Raw genomic sequence first — 27,500 nt, 5'->3', positions numbered from 1 at the left:
ACTCTACACTACACCTAGTAGTGGTAGTGCTAGTCACAATTATTTTGTGGTGTTTAACATTAAAAGTCTATATATTTGGAACAACAGCATGACACATAGGGTGACCAGATCTCAACAAATCAAATGTGGGACAAAGAGTATGTTTGTGTGGGACAATGTGGGACACGTAACCAATGCTGAGAGGGGCTGCAACCTTTATGATTCATTATAGATTAATCTGATGATGATTTTTTGACTAATCGACAGTGTTGGGGAAGCTACTTTGAAAGCATAGCTTATGAAGCCACCAAGTACTCTACTCACCATGGAAGTAGTTGAAACCCTCGGAGAAATATGTAGTTTAGGAAACTACAAGCTACGCAGGAAAAAGTAGTTCAAACCAGTGGTGGAAATGGCCAAGATGGGTCCTGACCCCCCCTCCCTCCCCCCACTGGAGACATAGGGTATTATAGGTACACTTATGAAGATGGCAATTGTCCATAAGATACAGCTCATTGCCCGTTATATGATGTCAACTGTCTGTAAAGAGCGGGTGTCAACAACTATAAAGACAACCTTTGATATCAGTTAGTATGACTCACTGCCAGAGGACAAGATGTCCTGTTGATAGGAAGCTTATCATTAACATGAAGCAACCATTCATTGACACCCCCCCCCCTTCCCGATCCCCAGCTCCAACATGCTACTTCTGGAATCCAGACTCATTCCTGTGCTGCTCTATATGACAGAAGTCCATTCAGTCCATCTATGAGCAAGTTGTCATAAAGGAAGAGCACACAATTCTCAAGCCCCCAACATATCCTCTTCTCAGACTGATGTTTGGCTATCTGTGAGAAAAAGGTTTATTTAAGTGAAATGTGCCTTTAAAGCAGCAGCAGTAGTAGTGTTTTAGTGGAATACACCTTTAAAAGTATGTGTTGTAGTAGAAAACAGTGAAGTGCATAATAATAAGCAACATGGATTTCATCACTGCTTCTATTGAAATGTGAAGTAACTTGATGGAAAGATCATGTGACCTGCCTTTTGAAGTATTTTATATCTCGTCTGTTAATCTTTTACCTGAATTTTTATGACTATTAAAAGCACTTTGACTTGTCCCAGTGTATGACTGTGCTATAAAGCTGTGCTGCCTTGCCTGAAGAAAGATGAACAAACAGTCATATAACATGACATAAGGATCAAAGTCTAAAGTGTAGAATGTTCTGATGTGGATCAGATGGTGACATGTGACCTCCAGTGAACTAAAGAGACTTCCTGCTCTGATTCACACACACACACACACACACACACACACACACACACACACACACACACACACACACACACACACACACACACACACACACACACACACACACACACACACACACACACACACACACACACACACAATTCTGAAAAGTTGTATCAAAAGCATGACTCCAAACTGATCAACTCTAAGCACAGTTCCATTGCTCTCACTCACATATCATTCTAAAGTCTAAAGCACATTTTCTCAAAACTCTCAACACAAGTTGCATCATTTAGCAGACTTATATCAGCTGGAAAACACTGGCCTTCAAAATGCAACACGCTGATGACCAGCTGGTCTCAAGTCAGTCTAAAAATGTGGTGTGTTGGTGCAGTGTGGTGAAATGATCTAAATCTGAATTATGTATACAGTATGATGTGCCTATGTATATGATTTAGTATATGACTGTGATCAATCAATCAATCAATCAATCAATTATAGAGCACATTTAAACATGACTCATGTCAACCAAAGTGCTGTACATAGGGTAGAGATACACAAAAAAACATCAGGCAACATCTGGTCAGCAATCATCGGGACACATAGGGAAACCAAGGCATGAATCATCTAGAATCAGTTAATGCTAGCAGGTAGAAGTGGGTTTTCAGGTTAGATTTGAAGGCCTCTATCGAGGGGGCGAGGCTGATAGAGGTGATGATGCTGTTCCACAGGACAGGGGCTGCGGCAGCAAAGGCACGGCCCCCCCTAAGCTTGAGGTTGAACCTCCGGACTGTCAGGAGCCTCTGATCGGCTGACCTGAGGGCTCTAGTGTTGGAGTAGGGGGATAGAAGGTCTGAGATGTAGGAGGGGGGCTGGTTGTTGAGTGCTTTAAATACAAACAGGAGAACATTGAAATCTATTCTGTAGCGATGTAGTGATGATGCTGTAAAAGGATTTGAGACGTGCTTGTGTGATAAGGGGCTATAAAATAACTGAACTCATGTCTCACCTGGGCAAACTCACCTGGAAAAACACTTCAATGATGTGTCAGAGTACATACATAGTATTGTACATACTATACTATACTATACTATACTATACTATACTAGATATATATACTATGCTTGTCTACTAAATTGGCACATTTCTCAGTCAAAAATAGTTTTATTTGTGTTACATTATATGAACAGCTACATTCAAAATGTTTCCAGTCTTTCAGGACAATATTAGGACAATCTACCCTTCCTGAGACACCATGCCACCCACGAGGGCAACACCATCATCGTCATTCACATCTGAGTGTGCTGGTTGGCACATTTTTGTAGTTTGCACAGGTTTGTGCACTTCAGACCATTATTGAGACCAGTGCACTCTGGTGGTTTGCACAACCTCACACACTTGCAGGAGAGCAACTGCAAAACGGTCTGGTGCTGGGGAACCGCACATCCACTGGATTTTAAGCTGCCCCTCATCGTCTGTGGTCCACCCATGGTCCTTGGGGCTTGGTACAGATGGCTGGGTTTGAAGAGACTGTCTAGAGATTGCAGTCTGATCGTTTGCATGAATGGAATGCATTAATAGCCAATCCTCAAATGGTGGAAGCTGGCTGGACTCGACCTCCCCACGTCTGGTGCAGAAAAGTTGGTATGCGAGGAGGTTGACATCTGTAATGTGTGTAGAGGGTACATATACATGTGGCACATGCTTTCCAGCAGCTTCTTGAAGAGCTCATTAGAGACATCCCAAGCACGGCCGAGCTCAAGGAAGGCTTCTTGATATGTCCTGTCTGTTCAGGGTGCCCACTTTTCCTTGTCCTGCAAATGCGCTGACAGTGTTGCAGCCAGTGAACGTGTGCATGCCAATCAAGGCGCCAGCAATACTATCCCTGCGTGATTTGCATAGTTTGGTGATGTCCTGGAACATTGTCTTGTTCTGTGTTCCACATTTCTGGTACATTGGGCATGGGATGTCCTTGCTCCAACCCAGAGTCAGTAGCAGGACATCTGTGTCTGCCATGATGATCACTGCCTTGAAGCCAGACTCTGCTACAGTACATGGAGAGCATGCATTAGCATGCAGGTGTTAGCTTCTTCCTGAGAGGATTTGAGCTGTGTTACCTCCTCCCATTGGTTCTTGTTGATTTTGAAGCAGACTACTTCACAGGTAACATATAAGGCCTTGTCTTGTAGTTTCTATCTGTGTTTGGGTCCTTTCCATTCCTCAAACAAGAATTTGATCAGACTGGCTTTGCTGGCAGTGCTGTAGAGCAGTTTCCTCCACTGCTGGATGTTGTGGCTGGAATCATGCAGGTTGGCTATATCTGGCGGGGCAACAGTTGCAGTTGACAAGCTGACAAACTCATATTGGTCTGGACTGAGTGGATTCACAAAGGAGTTTTCCATGATATCAACAATGGACTGTACTTTAAGGACCATGGGTGGACCACAGATGATGAGGGGCAGCTTGAAATCCAGTGGATGCACGGTTCCCCAGCACCAGGTGCCATCTTGCAGTTGCTCTCCTGCAAGTGTGTGAGGTCGTGCAAACCACCAGAGTGCACATGTCTCAATAATAGTCTGAAATGCGCAAACCTGTGCAAACTACAAACATGTGCCAACCAACACAGTGAAGAAGAGCTTGCTGCACAGCTGACAGACTCAGATGTGAATGACGATGATGGTGTTGCCCTCGTGGATGACATGGTCTCAGGAAGGGTAGATTGTCCTAATATTGTGTTGAAAGACTGGAAACATTTTGAATGTAGCTGTACATATACCGTAACACAAATTAAAAAAAAATTGACTGAAAAGCGTGCCAATTTACTCTCTTTTTGACTGAGAAATGTGCCAATTTAGTAGACAATTAAGTATAGTATATCTATCTAGTATAGTATGTATAGTATGATAGGATAGCATGCCTATATCTAGACATGTCATATTAACAGTCAGTAGTCCAGACACCCCAGGGAGAGGATATAATGAAAGAAAGATGATTTCCCATAATTCCCATAAGTCCATAATTTAAGAGGGGTGGTTAAGCACTAATAAGCTACCATGGTCATCAAGGTATATCATATAAAAAGATAATCTAGGGATGAATAGGAATTTAAAAAAATCACAAGTAGAATTTGTCCACCCGGATGGTACCGATATCTTACATTTTGGGTACTGGCCCATTTCCCTCGAGAAGGCATTCTTCTACCAAATTCAAAGGGCCAAATTCACCCCTCACGATGGGATAGTATGGGTACATTATACCTTTTCTGAATCCTTATAGTCCTATGAGTATTCCAGTGTTTGTTGTCTGTGTCTGTGATGTTCCTAGATGCCACAGTGCTGAAATAAAGACTATAATTTAGGCGAAAACTGTGGAAAAATGAATGTCACTGACACTTTGAAGAGCCCATGTGACCTCTTTCTTTGTCAGACAGACTCATAACTGAGCTTAAAATGAAAGCTAAGAAGCTACCCTTTCAAATGTAGTCAAACATGTTATCATAGAACATGGTTAAAGGTCCTGAGCCTAAAATAGGTTATGCATCAGCACCTAGAATCAAATTTATTGTAGGGGCTGGTTAACTTCATGACCCGATAACTGTGACAAAGCTGCCATTCTGCAAAGTCTATCATACTAAAATATCATCTATGGATATATACCTGTTCAAAAATCATGATTAGAATTTGTCCACTTGAGTGGTACCGATATGTGCAATTTTTGTGTTTGGCCCATGGACTAAATAGGGGAAAATAAGAAAATGTCCAATAAATATGAAAAGCTACTCCTGTGGAAAGGCTATCATATATTAATTTACTTATATTGACCCTATAAACAATTTAGTATAGGTAAAGTTTTGCCCACCCAGATGGTACCGATATCTGGTCTGGCCCATGGACTATATTACGCAGCATGGGTTTTGACTGAAGGTTTGCACATTGCAAGTTGAGAGACATGGATTTGGAGTCAGCACGCAGCTCCTGATCAACCCCTATGGACTGTGCTGCAGCCAGGCAGGACAGCACGGACAGACGGATGGACCCCTATGGACTGTGCTGTAATTACTCGAATGGCCACTTGAGGCAGGGCTCAGAAGTCGCCTCGTTCCCGTTCACCCCCATGTTAAAATGCCCCACTTTTAAGCATCTTTACAGCCTTTGCCTTAACACGGTTTAGGTCTATATAGCTAATTTCACCTTTTCATAACAACTATAAGGGGTCATTTCTTATATAACTCACCCGATGGGAGTAAAATAGATAATAGAAAAGGGGGTGATTGACAGGTCGCCTGTCCAGTGATAGCACAGCTTGCCGATCACGGACCAATAGCAGGCGGAGCTGCGGCTCTGGGAAACCCCCATGTCACCTGAGCTGCTGATGAAAAATTAAGATGGCGACGGCCACCACTTCAAATCAATCGGATAGCTCTGTCCATATTTTTATGTCAGTGGCCTCAACAGGCAGCCCAGCCAGACTGAGGGAGCTCCGCCCCCCGGCTGATTCACACTGTGGAGGCTGTGCAGCCATTGTGCAGCATGGCCAAGTTGGCTGCACATTTTCTTCTCTCTGATTTTCCCCCATCAGGCCACGCCTCCCCTGAAGATGTGTCACGCCCCTTTATTAACACTTTGAAAACCGCTGGTCCAGAACAAATCTGCAGACCAGACCAGGACAGACTCTGCCCAATTTGAATCCTATCTAAAATGAGAGAGCAATAGTTGTCTAGTGTATCCACAGCTTAAGCAGCATATATTTCATAACTCCTGCTTTTATTGAAGTGTGAAGGAGCTGGATGGAAAGATGATCACATCTTAATATCATTTGAAAAATAGATGTCTTGACCTGAATAAACATGAACAGCCGTATAAAATAACATAATTCCCAGGTAAATATATTACTGTATGTGAAGAAGAGGCATGCTGAAAAAGAGCATGCATGCTCAGCAGACCTTCTCTGCATGAATCATAAATTAAACACATGACACAGTAACATTGTAATGCTGGAACAACTTACTGCTTTTCAGAAGAATGGTGTCCATCTTTAAATTCAATCAATCGACCAATTGAGTGGTCGCTCTTCAGAGACACATTGCTGGGTTGAGGAGAGTCTGGTTTCTTCTGCTGGATCCTGAGCAGAACAAACCCCCCAAGGCACAGCAGACACATATCATTTAATAACATGAAACCATCATAAAGACAGAGATGATTCAGAAAGAGCTGCAGAAGCTTCCTGTGAGCAGATGAGAGCTGAGATGTTTAGATGAACATGGCTCAACTCAACTGCAGCAGAGCACAATAATAAGCAGAGAACAGGCACATTACAAACAGCCTCAATGATAGGCCTTTTTCACAGCAACCATTTTGAGTTGGTAAAGCAGGTATAACCAATACAATTAATGAGAGTGCTGGCACTGGAACACATAAATGGAATGGAAGTGGAACCATTATTAATGGTATTGGTTACACCTGCTTTACTTCCTGCTCTACCACTTCAAAACGGTTGCTGTGAAAAGGGTCCATGTGGTTGGTGATGCAGGTCAGCTGGGCTGTTTGGATAAGACAGCTGATAGAAGAAGAAGGATGCCTTTATTGTCATTGAACAGTTGAACAACAAAATCAACAAAGTCACTCCAGGGAGAGCCAAGCCATTGCGTACATACTGCCATGTTAACGCAGGAGTATTAACCCTAACATGTCTTTGACAGGAGTATTAACTCTAACATGTCTTTGACAGGAGTATTAACCCTAACATGTCTTTGACAGGAGTATTAACTCTAACATGTCTTTGACATGAGTATTAACTAGGGGTGTCACAATATATCGTCCCACGAAATTTCGCGATAGTAAAACGTCACGATATGTATCGTTGAGATGAAATCTCATATCGTGAAAAAAAAAAAAAAAATTTTTTTTTTTTTTTTTTTTTTTTTTTCCAAAAATAGACAAAGAAACGTCTTTGTTTGTTGAAGTTCAATATGTGGAAAGTAGTTCAGTTGAACAAGTCTCTGAAGAGACACATGAGAAGTTATACAGGAGAGAAACCATTCAATTGAGTTTCTGGCAAAACTGTTTACTTGACAGGAAAAATTGAAGATGCATAAAAAATAGACTAAGAAAAGTCTTGTTGTTTGAGTTTGAAGAAAAACTGAAGATGCATAATGAGAATTTATACTGCTGAGAAACCTTTTAGTTCAAAGTAAATCTAAGTGACGGTGTAACTCATTCTATTTCAAGATAAGCCTTATCTCCAATCTCATGTTTTTTCTAGTTGTTATTGTAATAACAATTTCCCACAACAGCATGTTTTGTATTTGTGCATTTCAAATAAAATACTACTTTTCCAGTCATATATTGTCATTATTCAAGTTTAAAAAAATATTGTTAAAATCGTATCGTATCGTTATCGTGAACCCAGTATCGTGATACGTATCGTATCGTGAACTGAGTGTATCGTGACACCCCTAGTATTAACCCCAACATGTCTTTGACAGGAGTATTAACTCTAACATGTCTTTGACAGGAGTATTAACTCTAACATGTCTTTGACAGGAGTATTAACCCTAACATGTCTTTGACAGGAGTATTAACTCTAACATGTCTTTGACAGGAGTATTAACCCTAACATGTCTTTGACAGGAGTATTAACCCTAACATGTCTTTGACAGGAGTATCTAACATGTCTTTGACAGGAGTATTAACCCTAACATGTCTTTGACAGGAGTATTAACTCTAACATGTCTTTGACAGGAGTATTAACTCTAACATGTCTTTGACAGAAGTATTAACCCTAACATGTCTTTGACAAGAGTATTAACCCTAACATGTCTTTGACAGGAGTATCTAACATGTCTTTGACAGGAGTATTAACCCTAACATGTCTTTGACAGGAGTATTAACTCTAACATGTATTTGACAGGAGTATTAACCCTAACATGTCTTTGACAGGAGTATTAACTCTAACATGTCTTTGACAGGAGTATTAACCCTAACATGTCTTTGACAGGAGTATTAACTCTAACATGTATTTGACAGGAGTATTAACCCTAACATGTCTTTGACAGGAGTATTAACTCTAACATGTCTTTGACAGGAGTATTAACTCGAACATGTCTTTGACAGGAGTATTAACCCTAACATGTCTTTGACAGGAGTATTAACCCTAACATGTCTTTGACAGGAGTATTAACTCTAACATGTATTTGACAGGAGTATTAACCCTAACATGTCTTTGACAGGAGTATTAACCCTAACATGTCTTTGACAGGAGTATTAACTCTAACATGTCTTTGACAGGAGTATTAACTCTAACATGTCTTTGACAGGAGTATTAACCCTAACATGTCTTTGACAGGAGTATTAACCCTAACATGTCTTTGACAGGAGTATTAACCCTAACATGTCTTTGACAGGAGTATCTAACATGTCTTTGACAGGAGTATTAACCCTAACATGTCTTTGACAGGAGTATTAACTCTAACATGTATTTGACAGGAGTATTAACCCTAACATGTCTTTGACAGGAGTATTAACTCTAACATGTCTTTGACAGGAGTATTAACCCTAACATGTCTTTGACAGGAGTATTAACTCTAACATGTATTTGACAGGAGTATTAACCCTAACATGTCTTTGACAGGAGTATTAACTCTAACATGTCTTTGCCAGGAGTATTAACTCGAACATGTCTTTGACAGGAGTATTAACCCTAACATGTCTTTGACAGGAGTATTAACCCTAACATGTCTTTGACAGGAGTATTAACTCTAACATGTATTTGACAGGAGTATTAACCCTAACATGTCTTTGACAGGAGTATTAACCCTAACATGTCTTTGACAGGAGTATTAACTCTAACATGTCTTTGACAGGAGTATTAACTCTAACATGTCTTTGACAGGAGTATTAACCCTAACATGTCTTTGACAGGAGTATTAACCCTAACATGTCTTTGACAGGAGTATTAACTCTAACATGTCTTTGACAGGAGTATTAACCCTAACATGTCTTTGACAGGAGTATTAACCCTAACATGTCTTTGACAGGAGTATTAACTCTAACATGTCTTTGACAGGAGTATTAACCCTAACATGTCTTTGACATGAGTATTACTGACGGCTTTACGGATTTTCAACCAGATTTGTATCATTACAATGTCAGTATTATGATTAGATGGGCAGCCTTTACCTCCCCTCACTAAACCCTCTTGGCTGTACTCCCTTATCATTCACATTTTTAGTACACCGCTCTGACGCGTTTTACGTCACGACCGCATCAGAGCGGTGTACCACACATGAAGAGCTGTCGATTGGAACTACAACTCTTTTGTGTGTGTGCCGCCATGGTGCCGCCAGGGGCGCCGGAAGCAGGGGAACATGGGGACATTTTGTCCCCCTTAAAATTTGGTCCCCCTAAATTATTTTTATTTATTTATTTTCAAAATCTGGGGGGGCAACTGCCCCTGACGCTTAGAGCCCACTTTACACTGTTTACACAGCCTGTGACACTTGTTAAAGCCGTGATCGTTGTGGGATTATTACATGAAACATGAAACGACGCTGCCCCCAGAGGTTAGAGACATTTTTGTTGTTGTTGTTTTTTGCTTAGCTGATGGGTACCCAGATTGCATAAGCCCATACGCACCCTTTGGTGTGTGACACGGAAATACAATCATCGATCAAAAATATAGGAAAGCAGGACTGTGAGCCCATCCAGTCCCTCTATGAGCAAAACTGGTATAAAGCACCAAAATTCTCCAGCATCCACAACGTATAATCTCCTCAGAATATGAACTTTTGCCATCTGTGAGGAAAAATGAAATATGCCTTTAAAGAAGTAGGCTAGAAACATTCAAGGTCTATGAGGGTTTCATCACTCCTGCTTTTATTGAAATGTGAAGTAGCTGCATGGAAAGATGATCTGATAACTTCAATCTCATTTTGACCAGATTAAACATGAACAAACAGCCATATAAAATGACATAAGGATCAAAGTCCAAACATCAACGTCCAATCTGAAGTTTAGTTTTATGATGCGTCTATCAGATGGTGAAATCAAATGTAACCTCCTAATCTACTAGTTTTGTTGTTTACCAGCCCGTGGCAGGTGTGCCACAAAGTTCACTTCATGATATAAATCAGATAACTGCAGCACCCACTGGAGCTGAGCCTGGAATGTGCCCAGTAGTGAACCAGGAGCCCAGTAGTGAAGCAGGAGCCCAGTAGTGAACCAGGAGCCCAGTAGGGAACCAGGGGCCCCGTAGTGAACCAGGGGCCCAGTAGTGAACCAGGGGCCCAGTAGTGAACCAGGGGCCCAGTAGTGAACCAGGGGCCCAGTAGTGAACCAGGGGCCTCATAGTGAACCAGGGGCCTCATAGTGAACCAGGAGCCTCATAGTGAACCAGGGGCCCAGTCGTGAACCAGGGGCCCAGTAGTGAACCAGGGGCCCTGTAGTGAACCAGGGGCCCAGTCGTGAACCAGGGGCCCAGTAGTGAACCAGGGTCCCAGTAGTGAACCAGGGGCCCCGTAGTAAACCAGGGGCCCAGAAACAATTACCCCCACCCTTCACATGTGCAAAACAACAAACACTGTTAAAATGTGTCTTGTCTTTACCTGGAGGTGCTGTGGACCTCTCTGACGTCCTGAGGTTTGACATAGAAGGCTTTGGTCTCCTCCTCCTTCCTCACCTTCCACCAGTCCTTGTTAGTTTTCTCCACCAGAATGTAGCGCTCCCCCTGGACGGTGATGAGGTGGCGCGGGGCAATGGGCAGGTCCGCCATGATGCCTCTGACTGTCAACCAGGCAACTCAGTGCAACAAACTGATCAGCATGGCTTCAGAGACAAGGCTGGTAAGGAAACAAACAGGTGGTTAAAGTTAGAATCTATGAATTTACTCTTTATCACATAATAACATAATAGCGATGCAACCTCTGCCCACTTTATGAAAGCTTTAGGCCTACATTTGCCGTTTGAAATACCTGGTGTTAGAAAGGCCTTACTTATGTCACTGTGTTGTGTTAAAAAATGAAGAGTTAATTTGCAAAAACAGGTAAACGCCATTCTTAAAATGAACAAACAACATCTGTTTGATACTCCCTGGAGTGCACATAGAAAACATTATCTGTTTGATACTCCCTGGAGTGCACATAGAGAATATTATTGAGGTGAATTACAGTATAAATACATCAATATATAAAATAAAATGATAAATCCAAACGGAGATACCTGTTTTTGCAAATGAACTCTTCAAATGTTTTGCCTTGCGGCTTGACATAAGCCGCAAGTAAAAGAGAAGTGATGACTTGTCTGTCCGTTCCTGCGTCTCTTGAGTGTATAATTTTTCAGTAGAGCCCGTTCACAACCTGCCTGTCCCTGAACAGGCTATTTGTTGCTTGCAGCTTTCTTGAGACCCACTCGTACCCATTCAATATGTCCGGACGGGGTTCTCAAGAACTGTTCTTCCAAACAACTTCACAGTCCACACTGGACTTCCTTGGGTCCCCAGCAAATGCATTACCCATTCTCTCCACTAATGTATAGAGCGCTGTTTGCCCGCCACTAAGTTTATTAACTCATTGAGTGCCAATGACGTTGATCGGCGTCAAATCAAATACTAACGTAGAGTGCCAATGACGTCGAACGACGTCAATTGCGTTTTTTGACGGTGGGACGTGGATCAAAGCCTGATCCATCTCCTGTAAAAATATGGTGGATGTCGAATGTGTATAAGCTATTTTACGGACCCATTAGGTGGCGACAGTGCTCTCCAGATTAGAGAAAGCTGAGGAAAAAACACAGAAGAAGTCATGGGGAAACGGAAACCGCATCGGTATGCATCGATATGCATGAAGCATAACGTTAGCTGTGCCTGTGAACAGCAGCCAATCTGCTGCCACAATTGAGCCCCTCCGTCTCCGCTGCGATAGCCCCTCCACATGATTACTTGCCGACACCAGCGTCTTTCTGAAAAGTTACATTATTCTCAGCTGGAAGCGCTGGGAGCCAAATGGCAGAACGCTGTGAAAAAGCTGGGCGTAGCGCACTTTTCAGTGCAGAGCAAACGCAGCAGAGAGCCACCAGAGACACTCCCACGGAGGAGGGGTGAGGGGGGTGGGGCACGCAGGGCACCATACAACACGTACCGACCCAGACAGCAGGCTCGATGGACAGATTGGCAAAACACAAGCTAGAATATCTGATGCCCACCAGCAGTAAATCAAGACCAGCAAGAAGGCCAGCGCTGCTGGTTGCAGCTAAAAAATATTATTTTGCCATCAAAATTCCTTTGTTTTCGCTCTTTTATTGAAGGAAATTATTTTTGAGGTGTCACTACATCAGAAAATATTAGCTTCAGAGTCAGTGATGTGCTTGAAATGCTTCATTTCACAAAAAGCTCATTATCTCAGCTTCTAATTTGAAATGTCTGTTTTTGCTGAAATCAACCTATCTTCTCCGGCTGATAACTAAAGAACGGAAAATGATATCAATAAACTTTTTTTTGCTGATGATAGAAGAGAGTCTCATCGTTCTTTGGGCGTGTTCGGTGTTTACATAATAATATCACACAATATTCTGTGGGCCTCGAGAAATCACTGAAAACGCTCTGAAAGGGCTGGCACTGGGAGCATCAGTTTTCCAAAAGTGGCTGGCACTCAATGAGTTAAGGGATAATAAAACCTGGACCTTATTTTCAGCTTTTTTTTTTTAATGATTTTTAACTCATCCTGAAAATAAATTTTCCAAATCCATCCACCACAACGCAATTAACAAGCCCAGCCACGTCCTGGAACATAAACGTGGGGCATGTGTAACACGTGCATTTACGTCCTGTAAAGAGCTTATTTTCTGTCACACAGCAGCTCATTTCATTATTATATCATACAGGCAGAAGTCTGGCCGGCTGTATTTACCTCTGTCTGCCTCCATGGCTGTGTATTCCTCATCCGTGGACTGTGAAACAAAGTCTCGCTCAAGTCTCGTGAGAGTTGCATAGCTTTACCAGGTTTATCACAGCAGGCCCGGCTCCAGAGTGACTGAGGGGGCAGTTACAAATTGTGAGGGGGCAATTTTGAAAATGGCCGTGAGGGGGCAAAGTCCCCACAAGCCCCCTCATGGTGCCAGGCCCGTATCACAGGGGAGAGGGCCAGCAGCTCAGCCTCAGAGCAGTGGATGAAGCCGCCGTGGTAGCTAAGCCCATAGCATGCTAGACACCACTAATATTTATCTGATTTTGAGAATATGGACGATGCATTTTAATTCGATGGCCTCCCGCATTTATTTGAGATATATCATAATGTGGATTACAAAGGGAGGAGCAGAGGAACAGGAGCTTTTATGATGGACAGCAGACAGACAGGCCTGCTGCAACAAGGTAAATACATCACTGTCCCTATGATATAATAACGATACGAGTTGCTGCATGTTAGAAGATAAGCTATTTACAGGACATAAATACATGCATTACACATGCCCGCATTTCTTCTGTTTCAGGCCGCTGCTCGGCTCTTAGTGCAACGATAATGTTGTCATGCATCGATTTCAAACATTTATTTTCAGGGTAAAAAGAAAAGATGGTCAATAGTATTAATAATAAATCAATAATATTAATATAGCAGGTATACGAATAATATTTGCACGTGTCATGTGTCCAAGTTGCACCAAATCTGACACTGCACGTCCTTGGGTCTCTCCACAGCAATACACCCACAAAGTGCAAAGTGGATTGGACAGACGGTTCTTGAGATAGTACTGCTGAGGACTTCTCCAGAACCACACGTGCTCATTCAATACGTGCATGTTGTTGTTGTTTACCTTTATTTATAAAGTGGGAGTCTCACTGAGAGCAATGCTCTCTCTCTTTTTCAGGAGCGCCCTGTTCACATTCATACACACATTCATACCTGGAAGCTGACCAGTACAACCACAGTCTGATCTGTTGGCAGCTGAGCAGCTCCACTGGAGCTGAACATGAACAAACAGCCATATAAAATTACATAAGGATCAAAGTCCAATCTGTGCGAGATAAGTAGTTTCATGATGCGTCAGTGAACTAGAGAGCCTTCCTGTCTGGGTTAAACTGTTTAGTTTATTTGGCATTTAAGCAGAAAACGCAAACAACCTGCAAGATACAAAGAACAGTGGGTATAGTGCTGGGAGAGAATGGACGCCCACCCACTGAGAGAGGGCCTGTACAGAGTCCTCTCCCATCATAAGCTGTTCACAGTAGAAGGAAATAAAAGAAACCATCGTAAGCTAAACAAATAGCAGATTTCTAAACAGAGACAAAAACATTGAAAAACATGTCAACATGTTCAACACGTTGAGCACGTTAACAGTGATACTCCCAAACACTGATGTGTTGACAAACTGTCACAACGTGTTGAAGGAAGAGCTTTAACGCACTTCAAACAACTCACAAGGAATAGGCCTGTCCTGTGCTCTCAGAGTAGAGCAGTCTTGCATCACGAGAGACTTCAGAGATTTGCTCCAAAGTATAGGCTACTGGTGGAGCACACATTTCATTGATTGGTTGATTGATTGATTGATTGATTGTATTCGACAATATAAAAAGAGATACACAATTGGAGCCCATGTACAATTTTAAAACTGTCAAGCATAACACCAGAAAGCTATTATGCTTATTTCAAATGTGGTCCTTACTGGAGGAGGGTACAAATATAATTGCCAGCATTAAAACATTACATTTAAATACACTGAAAAGTTAAACTATACAACACTGACACTGTAGCCTATACAACACATTAAAGGAAAAAAATACATTGGCAATAAAAAAACTCAAATTGGGTAGAACCTGCACACACACACACACACACACACAAAGAGGTCATCAGAGTTCCACCAATCAACAGAAACGTTCACAGGCTGAAGAACCAAACACACCTTCAACTGTTATGAAACGAGTTTGATACGATACCTTCTCATGTTGATGATAACCTGCTGAAAGACTGAACCCATACACACGTCCTGATATCACTGTGTTGCTATCGTTCCAGGACCAGCATTTATGGGCCGGGATGACCACGCCCCAAACTCATTTGATTGGTCGCCGCAACTTCTTCCTGAGAATGTGCAATAAGATGGGTGAAGTGCTTGCCTTCCAATCTGAGGACTGGGGTTCGATTTCAAACTGCTACTGTGTGTGTGTGTGTGTGTGTGTGTGTGTGTGTGTGTGTGTGTGTGTGTGTGTGTGTGTGTGTGTGTGTGTGTGTGTGTGTGTGTGTGTGTGTGTGTGTGTGTGTGTGTGTGTGTGTGTGTGTGTGTGTGTGTGTGTGTGTGTGTGTGTGTGTGTGTGTGTGTGTGTGTGTGTGTGTGTCCTAGAAACAGAGAGTGAGAGATTAATCATTAACAACAGTCTGCAGGTAAGAGGGCAGAACGTGGATGTTATTTGTCTGTACCTGGAGAAGCGTTATTATGGATAGCAGCACTTCTATGGCATTTCTTGGAAAGACCCGCCCTGCTCTGCCTCTGATTGGGTGGGCTTTAGGCATGAGGAGTGATGATTGGTTAAGGTTAGGGTAAGAATATCGACACTGACCCACACCCACACCTTCTACTCTACAGGTTATGGTTTAGGTTTAATTAATTCCATCATGTATCTTGTCTGATAGAGTTAGGAGGGAGAGAAACACTCACACTGCTGACTAAAGACAGCTCCTGAGATGATAGTTGAGTGTACAAGATATATCTCTCTCTCGCACGCACGCACACACACACACACGCACACACACACACAGGTTAGATAACAATCTGACATTTAAACACAAAATCAGTAAGAAATTCAAATTTGAGATGAGCAAGTTGTACATTTAGAAACTCAGTCAACCGTTGCCCAAGAGCTGAAGACCTCCAACATGGCCACCAGGGGGCGATGGAACTACATCACCTGAACGCCCTCTGTAGTACTTTGTCCAACAACCAAAAGCAGGAGGTGGACCCAGATTCCATCCAGTCTCATTCAGCCAATAGGCTGCCTGCTGCTTTGAACAAAATAATTTAAAGAACACAGAGCCTGTCTGTCTGTGTGTGTGTGTGTGTGTGTGTGTGTGTGTGTGTGTGTGTGTGCGTGTGCGTGTGTGTGTGCGTGTGTGTGACTCCTTGTTTATTTGTGTCCACAAACCATAAAAGACAAACACAGCTTTTTGAGAGGAAATCTTATTTCTTGATCAATTCACCTTCATAAAATCATTTGCATTACAAGCATTGATTAAAATGAGTTTGTCAGCAGTTCATCCAGTTTTAGATCTGTCATGACTATCTGTTCAATCTCAGTAAAGGAATACTTTGTGGTATGTGAGACATCGATTCTCACACTGTTTTTCTGTATTGTATGTTAGTCGATCCGAGCCAGAGAGCTCAGGTCATAAGTCTTCACCTTTTTATGTTGAGATGTACTGTAAGTTTTGGGGGTTATTTATCACCTGATCGCCATGAAAACCAGAATCTGATCTCACCAAGACCAGATGAAGCTGCAGTTTGCATTCACATTTTTACTTCCCATTCATTTGGATGGAAACATTGAACAGATTCAACAACAGATCTACTTTAAGATGACAAAGCCTCCTGGGCCCGTCGTCATTCTGCAGTTCTAGTCTTGGTTTACACTAAAATTATAAATGTCTTTCAAAATAAAAGTAGATCCAGTCTCCCAAACAGGAACTATCTCTCCTGAATGGCATCCCTACGCTGTGTTCTCTTCGATCAATACAAATCTAAACTAACAAAGTAGAGTTTTCTATAATCTGGTTTTCATGGCAGTCAAGTCAAATAACACCAATGTTAAAACTAAGTGGAACTTTGGTGTTTTTACTGTTTCACAAATTGTCCACTGAACTGAACTAAACTAGAAGATTCCAGGCTTACAGCCACAACACAATGCAAAACTGCTGCAACAAACATACATATCTCATGTAAATCCAACGTAAATTCATATTTATCATCCACAGAACACTTCACCACTCATGTACATATTGTATATATTTACTCGATTTGATTGCACTTGCAACTTTGTGATTGTCTTTAGTTATCTTCCTACTTCTTATCTCTGTATATTGATGTGACCGCTACGCTGCATACAGACACTAAGACAAATTCCTCGTATGTAACTTGCATATTGTGGCAATAAAAGTGATTCTGATTCTGATACATTATTTCTTCTGGATTCCTTCAAGTGGTTTGGTGTCACAACAAAGAAATTAACACCAAGACAGAAAAAAGTAAAATAAAAAAATATGAGTATAATTTTACCAGTGTTCCCTCACACACAGTCACAATGTCCTGATGATCTGAATAATGTTTTTAGCCCTGCTGCAGCCTGCATTAGAAACAACCACGAAAAATTGAACCAAAAACCAAATAATCCACAAACACTATAGTAGATAAGATGAGTGAGGAAAGACTGTACACATAAATACATTCCACAGAAATATCTCTCCAAAACACAAAGAATGCAAAGCAAATGGTACAAAGACTTACAAGGACAAGAAATGTAACAAAACCATTTTGGAAGTGCAGAACTGCTCATATTTAACATTGGTGATTGGTCATAAGATCTGATTGTACACTGATTATGGATTAAATGTAAAAAATATATATATATATTTGTTTATTATAAGGATCTAATTTAAAAGTCTAGATCAGATTTTTATTTTTGTTGTGTGTCTCTGATAGCGATCCAAGTTGTTGTTAATATTAAGTAAAGCTTGATTGAATCGAGTGCAGCGGATGCCTGAACTCTAAATGTCTTCAGGGAAACGTATCTCTCTGTCACGTTTGACTTTTTAAGGTCATTTCTAGATTTGTAATGATGCTTGCAGAACCGTCGCTTCCTGTGCTCCTCTTGTGACGTGCTTCACGTTTTTCTGGTGGTTTGCTACTTTACCCGTTCCTTCATGTTTGAAAGCAGGACTGAAGCTTCTAACTGTGAAGCTTCTAACTTCTCCTGAGCCTCGAACTGTGAGAACTTGGACTCCTTCAAACTACTTCATATGCTTTGCAATAAGAAAGTGAACTCAGAATTAAAGGGACAGTTCACCCCAATATCAAATATAGATATTTTTCCTTACCTGTAGTGCTATAGACTCTAGAGCACCACGGGAATGAGTCTGGAAGTAACTGTAGCACCTCCGGTTCGTACATGTAGAAGGCAATGGTATTTTTGTTGGGGATTTCGGTAAATGCATGAAATCAGGTCTGTGGTTGACAAAAGTGTATGAAACTGTGAAGTTTGTGTTCAGCAAACAGTGGAAACAATTAAGCTTAGCCCAAAATCACAAATCAGAATGAGGGGTTCCCCGGTATATTTTCTATCTTGTAAGGGGTCCTTGTCTGAAAAACATTTGAGAACCATTGCTTTAAGTAGTACTACAGGTATCTATCTCCAAAACCCACAAAAGCAACTCACACCAAAACCATCTAGATGTAGATGGTTAAGTAGAAGAGGGAAAATATGTATTCGTTCTTTTTTCGGGGGTTGAACTGTTGCTGGATCTGTCTGAATCCCAGAAAACCCCGGTAATATGGAGGTTTTAACAACCTCCTGAGGTGTGATGTTGATTTAGCAAAGCGGTTCAGCTGCTTTCTATCAGCTCTGTCAAAGAGTGTACAGGGCCAAGAGAGGCGACTTGACTGTCATCACAGAGTGACTGGAGTTCTGCTGCAGGAAGATATGAACTAAAAGCTGCTACACCTGCAGCTCATTAGCTCTGCCAAAGAGCGCACAGGTACGAGAGAGTAGACATTCATCTTTAGGACATTTGTAGTTCCGTTTGTAATCTGAAAGAGCAGGATATGTAAACGCATCAAGGAACATTTAGAAATTTCCCCTCGCCCTGAGAATATTTATGATTGTTATGTACAAGAGCGTTAAAGCTGCATTCAGCGATGTTTTTTTGTTAAAATATAAGTGTTAAATGGCTCTATATTCTGACAGCAATCACTGAAATAGAGTGTTTGCTCAGTAACTTGGAACCCCCAACCCCCCGCTGTCCTCTATCTCTCTCCTGTAGCCCTGCAGGCAGGGCGGAAGTATCTCCGCAACTGTGACTCGTAGAGACTCATGGATGGAGGCGTTGGATTCTGGGTGAAAAAATACATAGTCCTTTATAGGCATCGTGATCTGACCTTCCATTTCCCAGAAGATGTCAACATTTCTCTGATTGGATAGTGGGAGCTCAACGCCAAAATAGAGGATAGCTGGGGTTTGGGCGTTCCAAGTTACTGACCAAACACTCTATTTCAGTGATTGCTGTCAGAATATAGAGCCATTTCACACTTATTTTAACACATAAACATCACTGAATGCAGCTTTAAGAACATTCAAAACCTGCGACAGCCGTCATTTAAAAAAACATAAAATCTATTAATAAAAAAAGGCTAAAAAAATAAAAATGAATGAATATTAAATATGGATAGTAAATAATAAATCATGATCACACTTTGACAGACAGGATCCTCTAGATCAGTGGTTCTCCACAGGGGGTCCAGGACCTCAGGGGGTCCCCAGGAAACTGCCCAATTGTTAAACTTCAACATGATTTTAACTTCACATTTAAAAGAAATGAACACAATTAGAGAATGTAAAAGAATGAGTGTTTTGATCATAGTTTGTCTGTTATGTGTCTCTACCTACGATACACTCATGGAGTTTTCGACAAGCTCATGATCAAATATTCTGTGATTTAGGTCTGGGACACAACATCTTATCAAACTGGGTCTGTGGCTCTGAGGTGGACTGGATTAGGGGTCCTTCACATGAAAAAGGTTGACAATCACTGGTCTAGATTTTTAGATTTCGTTGTGTTTTCTAATTTTTCCTCTTCTTTCTCGTCCCCTCTGTTTGCAGACATTAGCGCGTGATTTGTAAACGTATCAGTGGATATGTATCACTTCCCCATCCCGCTATACATATTATGATCATCATGATGTTGTGCTCTGACAACACACCTGACACACCTGAGAGAAGAACCAATCACAGCCCGCATCATCCTGTAGGCCTGCCTCCAGTCAGAAATATGTTCATGAATACAGAGCCAAAGTGACGCCCTCTTCTGGGTTCAGCGTACACACCAAGGCATCCTCCGCCTTTCATTTTTCCATAGATGTTTTGTAAAATGCGTATAAAAATAGTTTTATTTGGTCAAACCAAGCGAGTCAGCTATATTTAGAATCAGTTCATTTAACAGTTCAGTTGGGCAAAAAAAATCTCTCTTTGTCCGAGTGAAATGTTCTATGGTCTCTCCTGATTCTAAATATAGCTGACTCGCTTGGTTGGTCAAAACCTCTATGGAGAAATGAAAGGTGGATGAAATACATTGGTGGGTCTGCTGAACCTGGAAGAGGGTGTGACTCTGTGGTAGATCTAGCTGGTCTGTAGGTGGTGCTAGACTCCGGTCTTGTCCTTGATCCAGCGGGTGTATCTGGTGATGCGGGTGTAGATGCCTGGTTTATTCCTGCGTGCGCAGCCCTCGCCCCAGCTGACCACGCCCGCCAGGAACACCCGCCCACTGGGCCTGGTGACAGACAGCGGCCCGCCCGAGTCCCCCTGAGAGATGGCAGACCAGACAGGATCAGTACACAGCAGAGGAGTGACCGTGTCTAAAAGTAGATGACCAAAGAACTGTCTTAGCCCAGGGCTAAGATAGCCCCGGGCTAAGACAATGCAGTGTGAAAAACCCTAAAGTGGGCTAACCCCGACTTTAGCCCCTGCTCTGGAGCAGAGTTAGCTTTTCGGCTAAACACGGGGCTAAAATTGTCAGTGTGAAACGGGGCCAAGCTAAACTGGACGGCTGTGGGCAGTTGCTATAATGTAAACATTAGTCAAGTGTTCCAACGGCCACTGACCCATGGCTAGTAGAACTGCAGTGTAAATATAGCTCTAGATTTAGGTTAACCTGGGTTAACAAATGTGTTTGTGTGAAAAGGGGCTAAGTTAGCCCAGAGATAAGTTAGCCCCAGGCTAAGAGAATGCAGTGTGAAAAGCCCTAAGTCTCAAGTCTAAATGTAGAACAGCTGGCAAAGTCAGAACAAATCAAGACTCCAGTATCAACTTAATATCTTAACCCTTGTACCCCAATAATGCAAAATCCTCAAATTACCATTGGTCCATCTGATGGACCTTAAAGAAAACTAAATATCTTTTCAATGCAATATGGTTTTAACAGGATAAAAACGTGGTCAGAGCATCATGAGTTTGATTTCTATCATCAGTTTCAATCAATCATCAATAAATTAAATAATTCCTAACGAATTTGGAAAACAGAATTTAAATGCATCCCATTCAATCTAAGTCATTTACACAAACACAACATCTCAAGTCAAGTCTTTAGAAACCTTTTCAAGTCATCAAAGTACAAGTCAGAGTCAAGTCCCAAGTCAGCAGAACCCAAGTCATGCATCATGCATCAAGTCAAGTCTCAAGTCTTCTCTTCATGCATCAAGTCAAGTCTCAAGTCTTCTCTTCATGCATCAAGTCAAGTCTCAAGTATTCTCTTCATGCATCAAGTCAAGTCTCAAGTCTTCTCTTCATGCATCAAGTCAAGTCTCAAGTCTTCTCTTCATGCATCAAGTCAAGTCTCAAGTCTTCTCTTCATGCATCAAGTCAAGTCTCAAGTATTCTCTTCATGCATCAAGTCAAGTCTCAAGTCTTCTCTTCATGCATCAAGTCAAGTCTCAAGTATTCTCTTCATGCATCAAGTCAAGTCTCAAGTCTTCTCTTCATGCATCAAGTCAAGTCTCAAGTATTCTCTTCATGCATCAAGTCAAGTCTCAAGTCTTCTCTTCATGCATCAAGTCAAGTCTCAAGTATTCTCTTCATGCATCAAGTCAAGTCTCAAGTCTTCTCTTCATGCATCAAGTCAAGTCTCAAGTCTTCTCTTCATGCATCAAGTCAAGTCTCAAGTCTTCTCTTCATGCATCAAGTCAAGTCTCAAGTCTTCTCTTCATGCATCAAGTCAAGTCTCAAGTATTCTCTTCATGCATCAAGTCAAGTCTCAAGTCTTCTCTTCATGCATCAAGTCAAGTCTCAAGTCTTCTCTTCATGCATCAAGTCAAGTCTCAAGTCTTCTCTTCATGCATCAAGTCAAGTCTCAAGTCTTCTCTTCATGCATCAAGTCAAGTCTCAAGTCTTCTCTTCATGCATCAAGTCAAGTCTCAAGTCTTCTCTGCATGCATCAAGTCAAGTATCAAGTCTTCTCTTCATGCATCAAGTCAAGTCTCAAGTCTTCTCTTCATGCATCAAGTCAAGTCTCAAGTCTTCTCTTCATGGATCAAGACAAGTCTCAAGTCTTCTCTTCATGCATCAAGTCAAGTCCAAGTCTTCTCTTCATGCATCAAGTCAAGTCTGAAGCAATCAACACTGTGACTCAAGTCCCCACCTCTGGTAAACAGTTCACAGTTATCAGTCCTGCTGGTTTGGTGTGTGGTTGTGTGTGTGTGTGTGTGTGTGTGTGTGTGTGTGTGTGTGTGTGTGGTTGTGGTCACCTGGCAGGAATCCACTCCTCCCTTCAGGAATCCGGCACACAGCATATTGTCTGTGATCTGTCCGTTCATCACTGTTGTGCTGTTACAGGTGATGCTGTTGATGATGCGGACCTCTGCCTTCTGCAAGGTGGCCGCTAAAGAACCTGGGAGGAAAGGTTAGCATTAGTCTCACTGTTGTGCTGTTACAGGCCATGCTGTTGATGATGCGGACCTCCGCCTTCTGCAAGATGGCCGCTAAAGAACCTGGGAGGAAAGGTTAGCATTAGTCTCACTGTTGTGGTGTTACAGGCCATGCTGTTGATGATGCGGACCTCCGCCTTCTGCAAGATGGCCGCTAAAGAACCTGGGAGGAAAGGTTAGCATTAGTCTCACTGTTGTGCTGTTACAGGCCATGCTGTTGATGATGCGGACCTCCGCCTTCTGCAAGATGGCCGCTAAAGAACCTGGGAGGAAAGGTTAGCATTAGTCTCACTGTTGTGCTGTTACAGGCCATGCTGTTGATGATGCGGACCTCTGCCTTCTGCAAGATGGCCGCTAAAGAACCTGGGAGGAAAGGTTAGCATTAGTCTCACTGTTGTGCTGTTACAGGCCATGCTGTTGATGATGCGGACCTCCGCCTTCTGCAAGATGGCCGCTAAAGAACCTGGGAGGAAAGGTTAGCATTAGTCTCACTGTTGTGCTGTTACAGGCCATGCTGTTGATGATGCGGACCTCTGCCTTCTGCAAGATGGCCGCTAAAGAACCTGGGAGGAAAGGTTAGCATTAGTCTCACTGTTGTGCTGTTACATGCCATGCTGTTGATGATGCGGACCTCTGCCTTCTGCAAGATGGCCGCTAAAGAACCTGGGAGGAAAGGTTAGCATTAGTCTCACTGTTGTGCTGTTACAGGCCATGCTGTTGATGATGCGGACCTCCGCCTTCTGCAAGATGGCCGCTAAAGAACCTGGGAGGAAAGGTTAGCATTAGTCTCACTGTTGTGCTGTTACAGGCCATGCTGTTGATGATGCGGACCTCTGCCTTCTGCAAGATGGCCGCTAAAGAACCTGGGAGGAAAGGTTAGCATTAGTCTCACTGTTGTGCTGTTACAGGCCATGCTGTTGATGATGCGGACCTCCGCCTTCTGCAAGATGGCTGCTAAAGAACCTGGGAGGAAAGGTTAGCATTAGTCTTGCAGCAGCCGGTCGTAGATACAATACATCTACGTCTGGAAGACAACTTTTGAAAAGTGGTTAACGCCAAATCAAAAAAAAGAGACAGACATATTAATTAACCAACCACGGACAGCATCTGTAACAGTCCAGCCAATCAGATTTGGCCACAGGCTTCCTTCCAGGCAGAACCCGGAAGTTTGACTTGTGATTCAGACCCTCCATCGCTAGAAGCGTGCTGATGTAAGATGTTGGGTCTGACAACGTGAGACTAGGTTAGCATGTTAGAACCTCCACCTTCTGCAAGATGGCTGCTACAGAACCTGGGAGGAAAGGTTAGCATGTTAGAACCTCCACCTTCTGCAAGATGGCTGCTACAGAACCTGGGAGGAAAGGTTAGCAGGTTAGAACCTTCACCTTTTGCAAGATGGCCGCTACAGAACCTGGGAGGAAAGGTTAGCATGTTAGAACCTCTGCGTTCTGCAAGATGGCCACTACAGAACCTGGGAGGAAAGGTTAGCATGTTAGAACCTCCACCTTCTGCAAGATGGCCGATACAGAACCTGGGAGGAAAGGTTAGCATGTTAGAACCTCCACCTTCTGCAAGATGGCCGCTACAGAACCTGGGAGGAAAGGTTAGCATGTTAGAACCTCCACCTTCTGCAAGATGGCCGCTACATAACCTGGGAGGAAAGGTTAGCATGTTAGAACCTCCAGCTTCTGCAAGATGGCCGCTACAGAACCTGGGAGGAAAGGTTAGCATGTTAGAACCTCCACCTTCTGCAAGATGGCCGCTACATAACCTGGGAGGAAAGGTTAGCATGTTAGAACCTCCACCTTCTGCAAGATGGCCGCTACATAACCTGGGAGGAAAGGTTAGCATGTTAGAACCTCCAGCTTCTGCAAGATGGCTGCTACAGAACCTATGAGGAAAGGTTAGCATGTTAGAACCTCCGCCTTCTGCAAGATGGCCACTACAGAACCTGGGAGGAAAGGTTAGCATGTTAGAACCTCCGCCTTCTGCAAGATGGCTGCTACAGAACCTGGGAGGAAAGGTTAGCATGTTAGAACCTCTGCGTTCTGCAAGATGGCCTCTACAGAACCTGGGAGGAAAGGTTAGCATGTTAGAACCTCCGCCTTCTGCAAGATGGCCGCTACAGAACCTGGGAGGAAAGGTTAGCATGTTAGAACCTCTGCGTTCTGCAAGATGGCCACTACAGAACCTGGGAGGAAAGGTTAGCACATTAGAACATCCGCCTTCTGCAAGATAGCCTCTACAGAACCTGGGAGGAAAGGTTAGCATGTTAGAACCTCCGCCTTCTGCAAGATGGCCGCTACAGAACCTGGGAGGAAAGGTTAGCATGTTAGAACCTCCACCTTCTGTGTTGCTTAAAGGCACACATGGGCAAAATACGGCGCCCCCTTTGTGGCCTGCGATGGAATTGCAAAAAAAAAAATTTTTTTTTTTTTTTTCTTACACACACAGTGCACCTGAACGCAACATGCAAGATACCCGCTGAATAAGTGTCCAAATGTTCATGTCATATTCTGGCCAATACTCCACTTCTGTTATAGCATTTCAGTCTGGAATATGGAATATCTTTCAATAATCTTTATGACTAAAAGGCTACATTGAAGTAGAAATTTAAATAACTCAAATAACTCATTGATCTTGGATTTATTTAGCTTCAAGACTGCATTTTTGTTCGTGTGACCCTCAACACAGGCTTTGATCATCCCGGGACACTTACTGATACTTATGCTTAAATTAACCCACTCATATTCTCATTTATTTCAAGAAAAACATTTCAGCTAGTGGAAATTCTAATTGGCTGGTAACTTTAAAATCTAGCAGCCATATTGGCAGGTGGTTAAAAAAGTTAATTTCAAGCCCTGAGAGCAGGTGGTGACATAGGAGTGAGTGAGAAAAGGATAAAATATTGGTGGTTAAGACTGAATAATGACATCACAACTGTTAATTTAAAATGAGTTATTCCTCTAAACCTGGCTTCAAATGCACCAAATCTTTCGCACTGGCGCCGTTCGGCCCTCAGCAAAACCTGGTAGCGAGGACATTTTTTGTGGCCCTCTCTATCATCAAAGTTACCCATCCATGGGTTATGGCATGACAATATTTGTTCGGCCCCCGGCAACAATCTGGGTTTCTCATGTGGCCCCCCATGAAAAAGAATTGCCCACCCCTGCTTTAAGGGACTGCTGGTTGGTAGATGTTTGTAGTTGTTAACCCACCATCCTCTCTGGTGGCTCCCCAGCCGGTGATCCAGGCGTCAGTGCCTGCAGAGAAGCTGTGAGTGGGGGCAGGAAGACAGATCGGCCAGATGTTCTGGCCGAGCGTCACGTCTGAGTCCAGCTCCATGAGGGCCAGGTCGTGGTCGTAGCTCGCGGGGTCGTACCCCGGGTAGGTCACGATCCGCTTCACCCCCCGCCTCACCGACTGGCTGCTCTGGCTCTGGGTGTGCAGGCCCAGCAAGGCCTCCCATTGGCTCGCCTGAGAATACCTGTCGGCACAAACTCAGGGGTCAGAGGTCACGAGTGCAGAGGCAGAGACAGTAAGATAAACCGAAGAGAGGCGGAGAGAGCTGTTGACTTCTAACACTGGAAAATTCATCCCAGGATATTGTAATCCACCAAACAACTTTGGATATGAATTGGCATGAATCAAATGATAAAAAAAGATTGTTAATACTAAAACATTATAAGAGTAACTGAACACTACACCCAGATCACCTGACACCCAGTGGTGTTAGTCTACGTGATGCGCGTATACCCACGAGGAAAGCTCTTAAAAATGTGCACGGATACGTCATATAGTTTTGTCACAGAACTTTCACTTCAGAGTTTGTTAAACAAATAGCGGCTAGATAACTGCAGGGGAGTTCCATGACTATTTGTATTGTAGGTAGAGAGATGACAGTGGAACTATGATCAAAACAGTCATTCTTCTACATTTTTTAATTGTGTTAACTTCTTGTAAATTAAATAAGAATGAATAATGAAATAATAATAATTAATCAACGCTTGGAACTCCTTCATAGACCTCCACCACCCCCCCCCCACACACACACACACACACACACACACACACGTTTGGCGTTTAGTTTATCTTTAAATACCTTAAAAACTACATCTTTACTTCCTTGATTTGATCCATTTCCTGTTGAAACAGGATGCTGGAACGGGACTTAACACCGGCCATAATCTGGGTTGCATGAACTGCTTACTGAATAACTTCATTTAAGAATTTAGAAAAAAGTTGAACCCTGACTAAACAATTTCAGACCTTGTAACCAGTTCTGATGCTAACGTGTGCTATGTGGACATTTCTGTGCAGATCTGATGATATATAAACTAGAACGACCACACCAAGGATATATGTCTCCTCCAACAAGTGAGCAGTCTACATCCATGTCTGTCCAGACTTTGACGTTTGAGCCAAATGTGAAGAAATTCCGTCAAGGCGTTACTGAGATGTTGCGTTAACAAGCTTAAAAATGGCGTTTGTGAGGGTACAGTGACCTTGACCTTTGACCACCAAAATGTAATCAGTTCATCCTTGAGTCCAAGTGGACATTTGGGCCAAATGTGACGGAATTCCGTGAAGGCGTTCCTGAGATA

At 42.7% G+C, this 27,500-nt stretch overlaps 2 protein-coding genes across 2 annotated transcripts in view; both read right to left on the bottom strand.

The window, feature by feature from the left end:
* Positions 1-10,595, bottom strand: part of LOC310794996 (NLR family CARD domain-containing protein 3-like) — a gene marked incomplete at its 5' end in the record, with an annotated part of 33,433 nt that extends 22,838 nt beyond the window's left edge. The window contains one exon of the mRNA XM_083657019.1: positions 10,375-10,595. Coding sequence (XP_083513145.1) covers positions 10,375-10,595 — 221 coding nt within the window. The remainder of the gene's footprint in view (positions 1-10,374) is intronic.
* Positions 10,596-20,477: 9,882 nt separating this feature from the next.
* Positions 20,478-27,500, bottom strand: part of LOC310795183 (suppressor of tumorigenicity 14 protein homolog) — a 40,557-nt gene continuing 33,534 nt past the window's right edge. The window contains exons 17-19 of the mRNA XM_083657236.1: positions 26,115-26,383; positions 22,717-22,859; positions 20,478-20,779 (exon numbers count right to left, since the gene is read on the bottom strand). Of these exons, the coding sequence (XP_083513362.1) occupies positions 20,618-20,779; positions 22,717-22,859; positions 26,115-26,383 (574 nt within the window). The 3' untranslated portion in view covers positions 20,478-20,617. The remainder of the gene's footprint in view (positions 20,780-22,716; positions 22,860-26,114; positions 26,384-27,500) is intronic.

This window comes from Poromitra crassiceps (genome assembly GCF_964638095.1).
Source record: "Poromitra crassiceps genome assembly, chromosome: 20".
Lineage (NCBI taxonomy): Eukaryota > Metazoa > Chordata > Actinopteri > Beryciformes > Melamphaidae > Poromitra > Poromitra crassiceps.
This window is presented reverse-complemented; position numbering and strand designations above follow the sequence as displayed.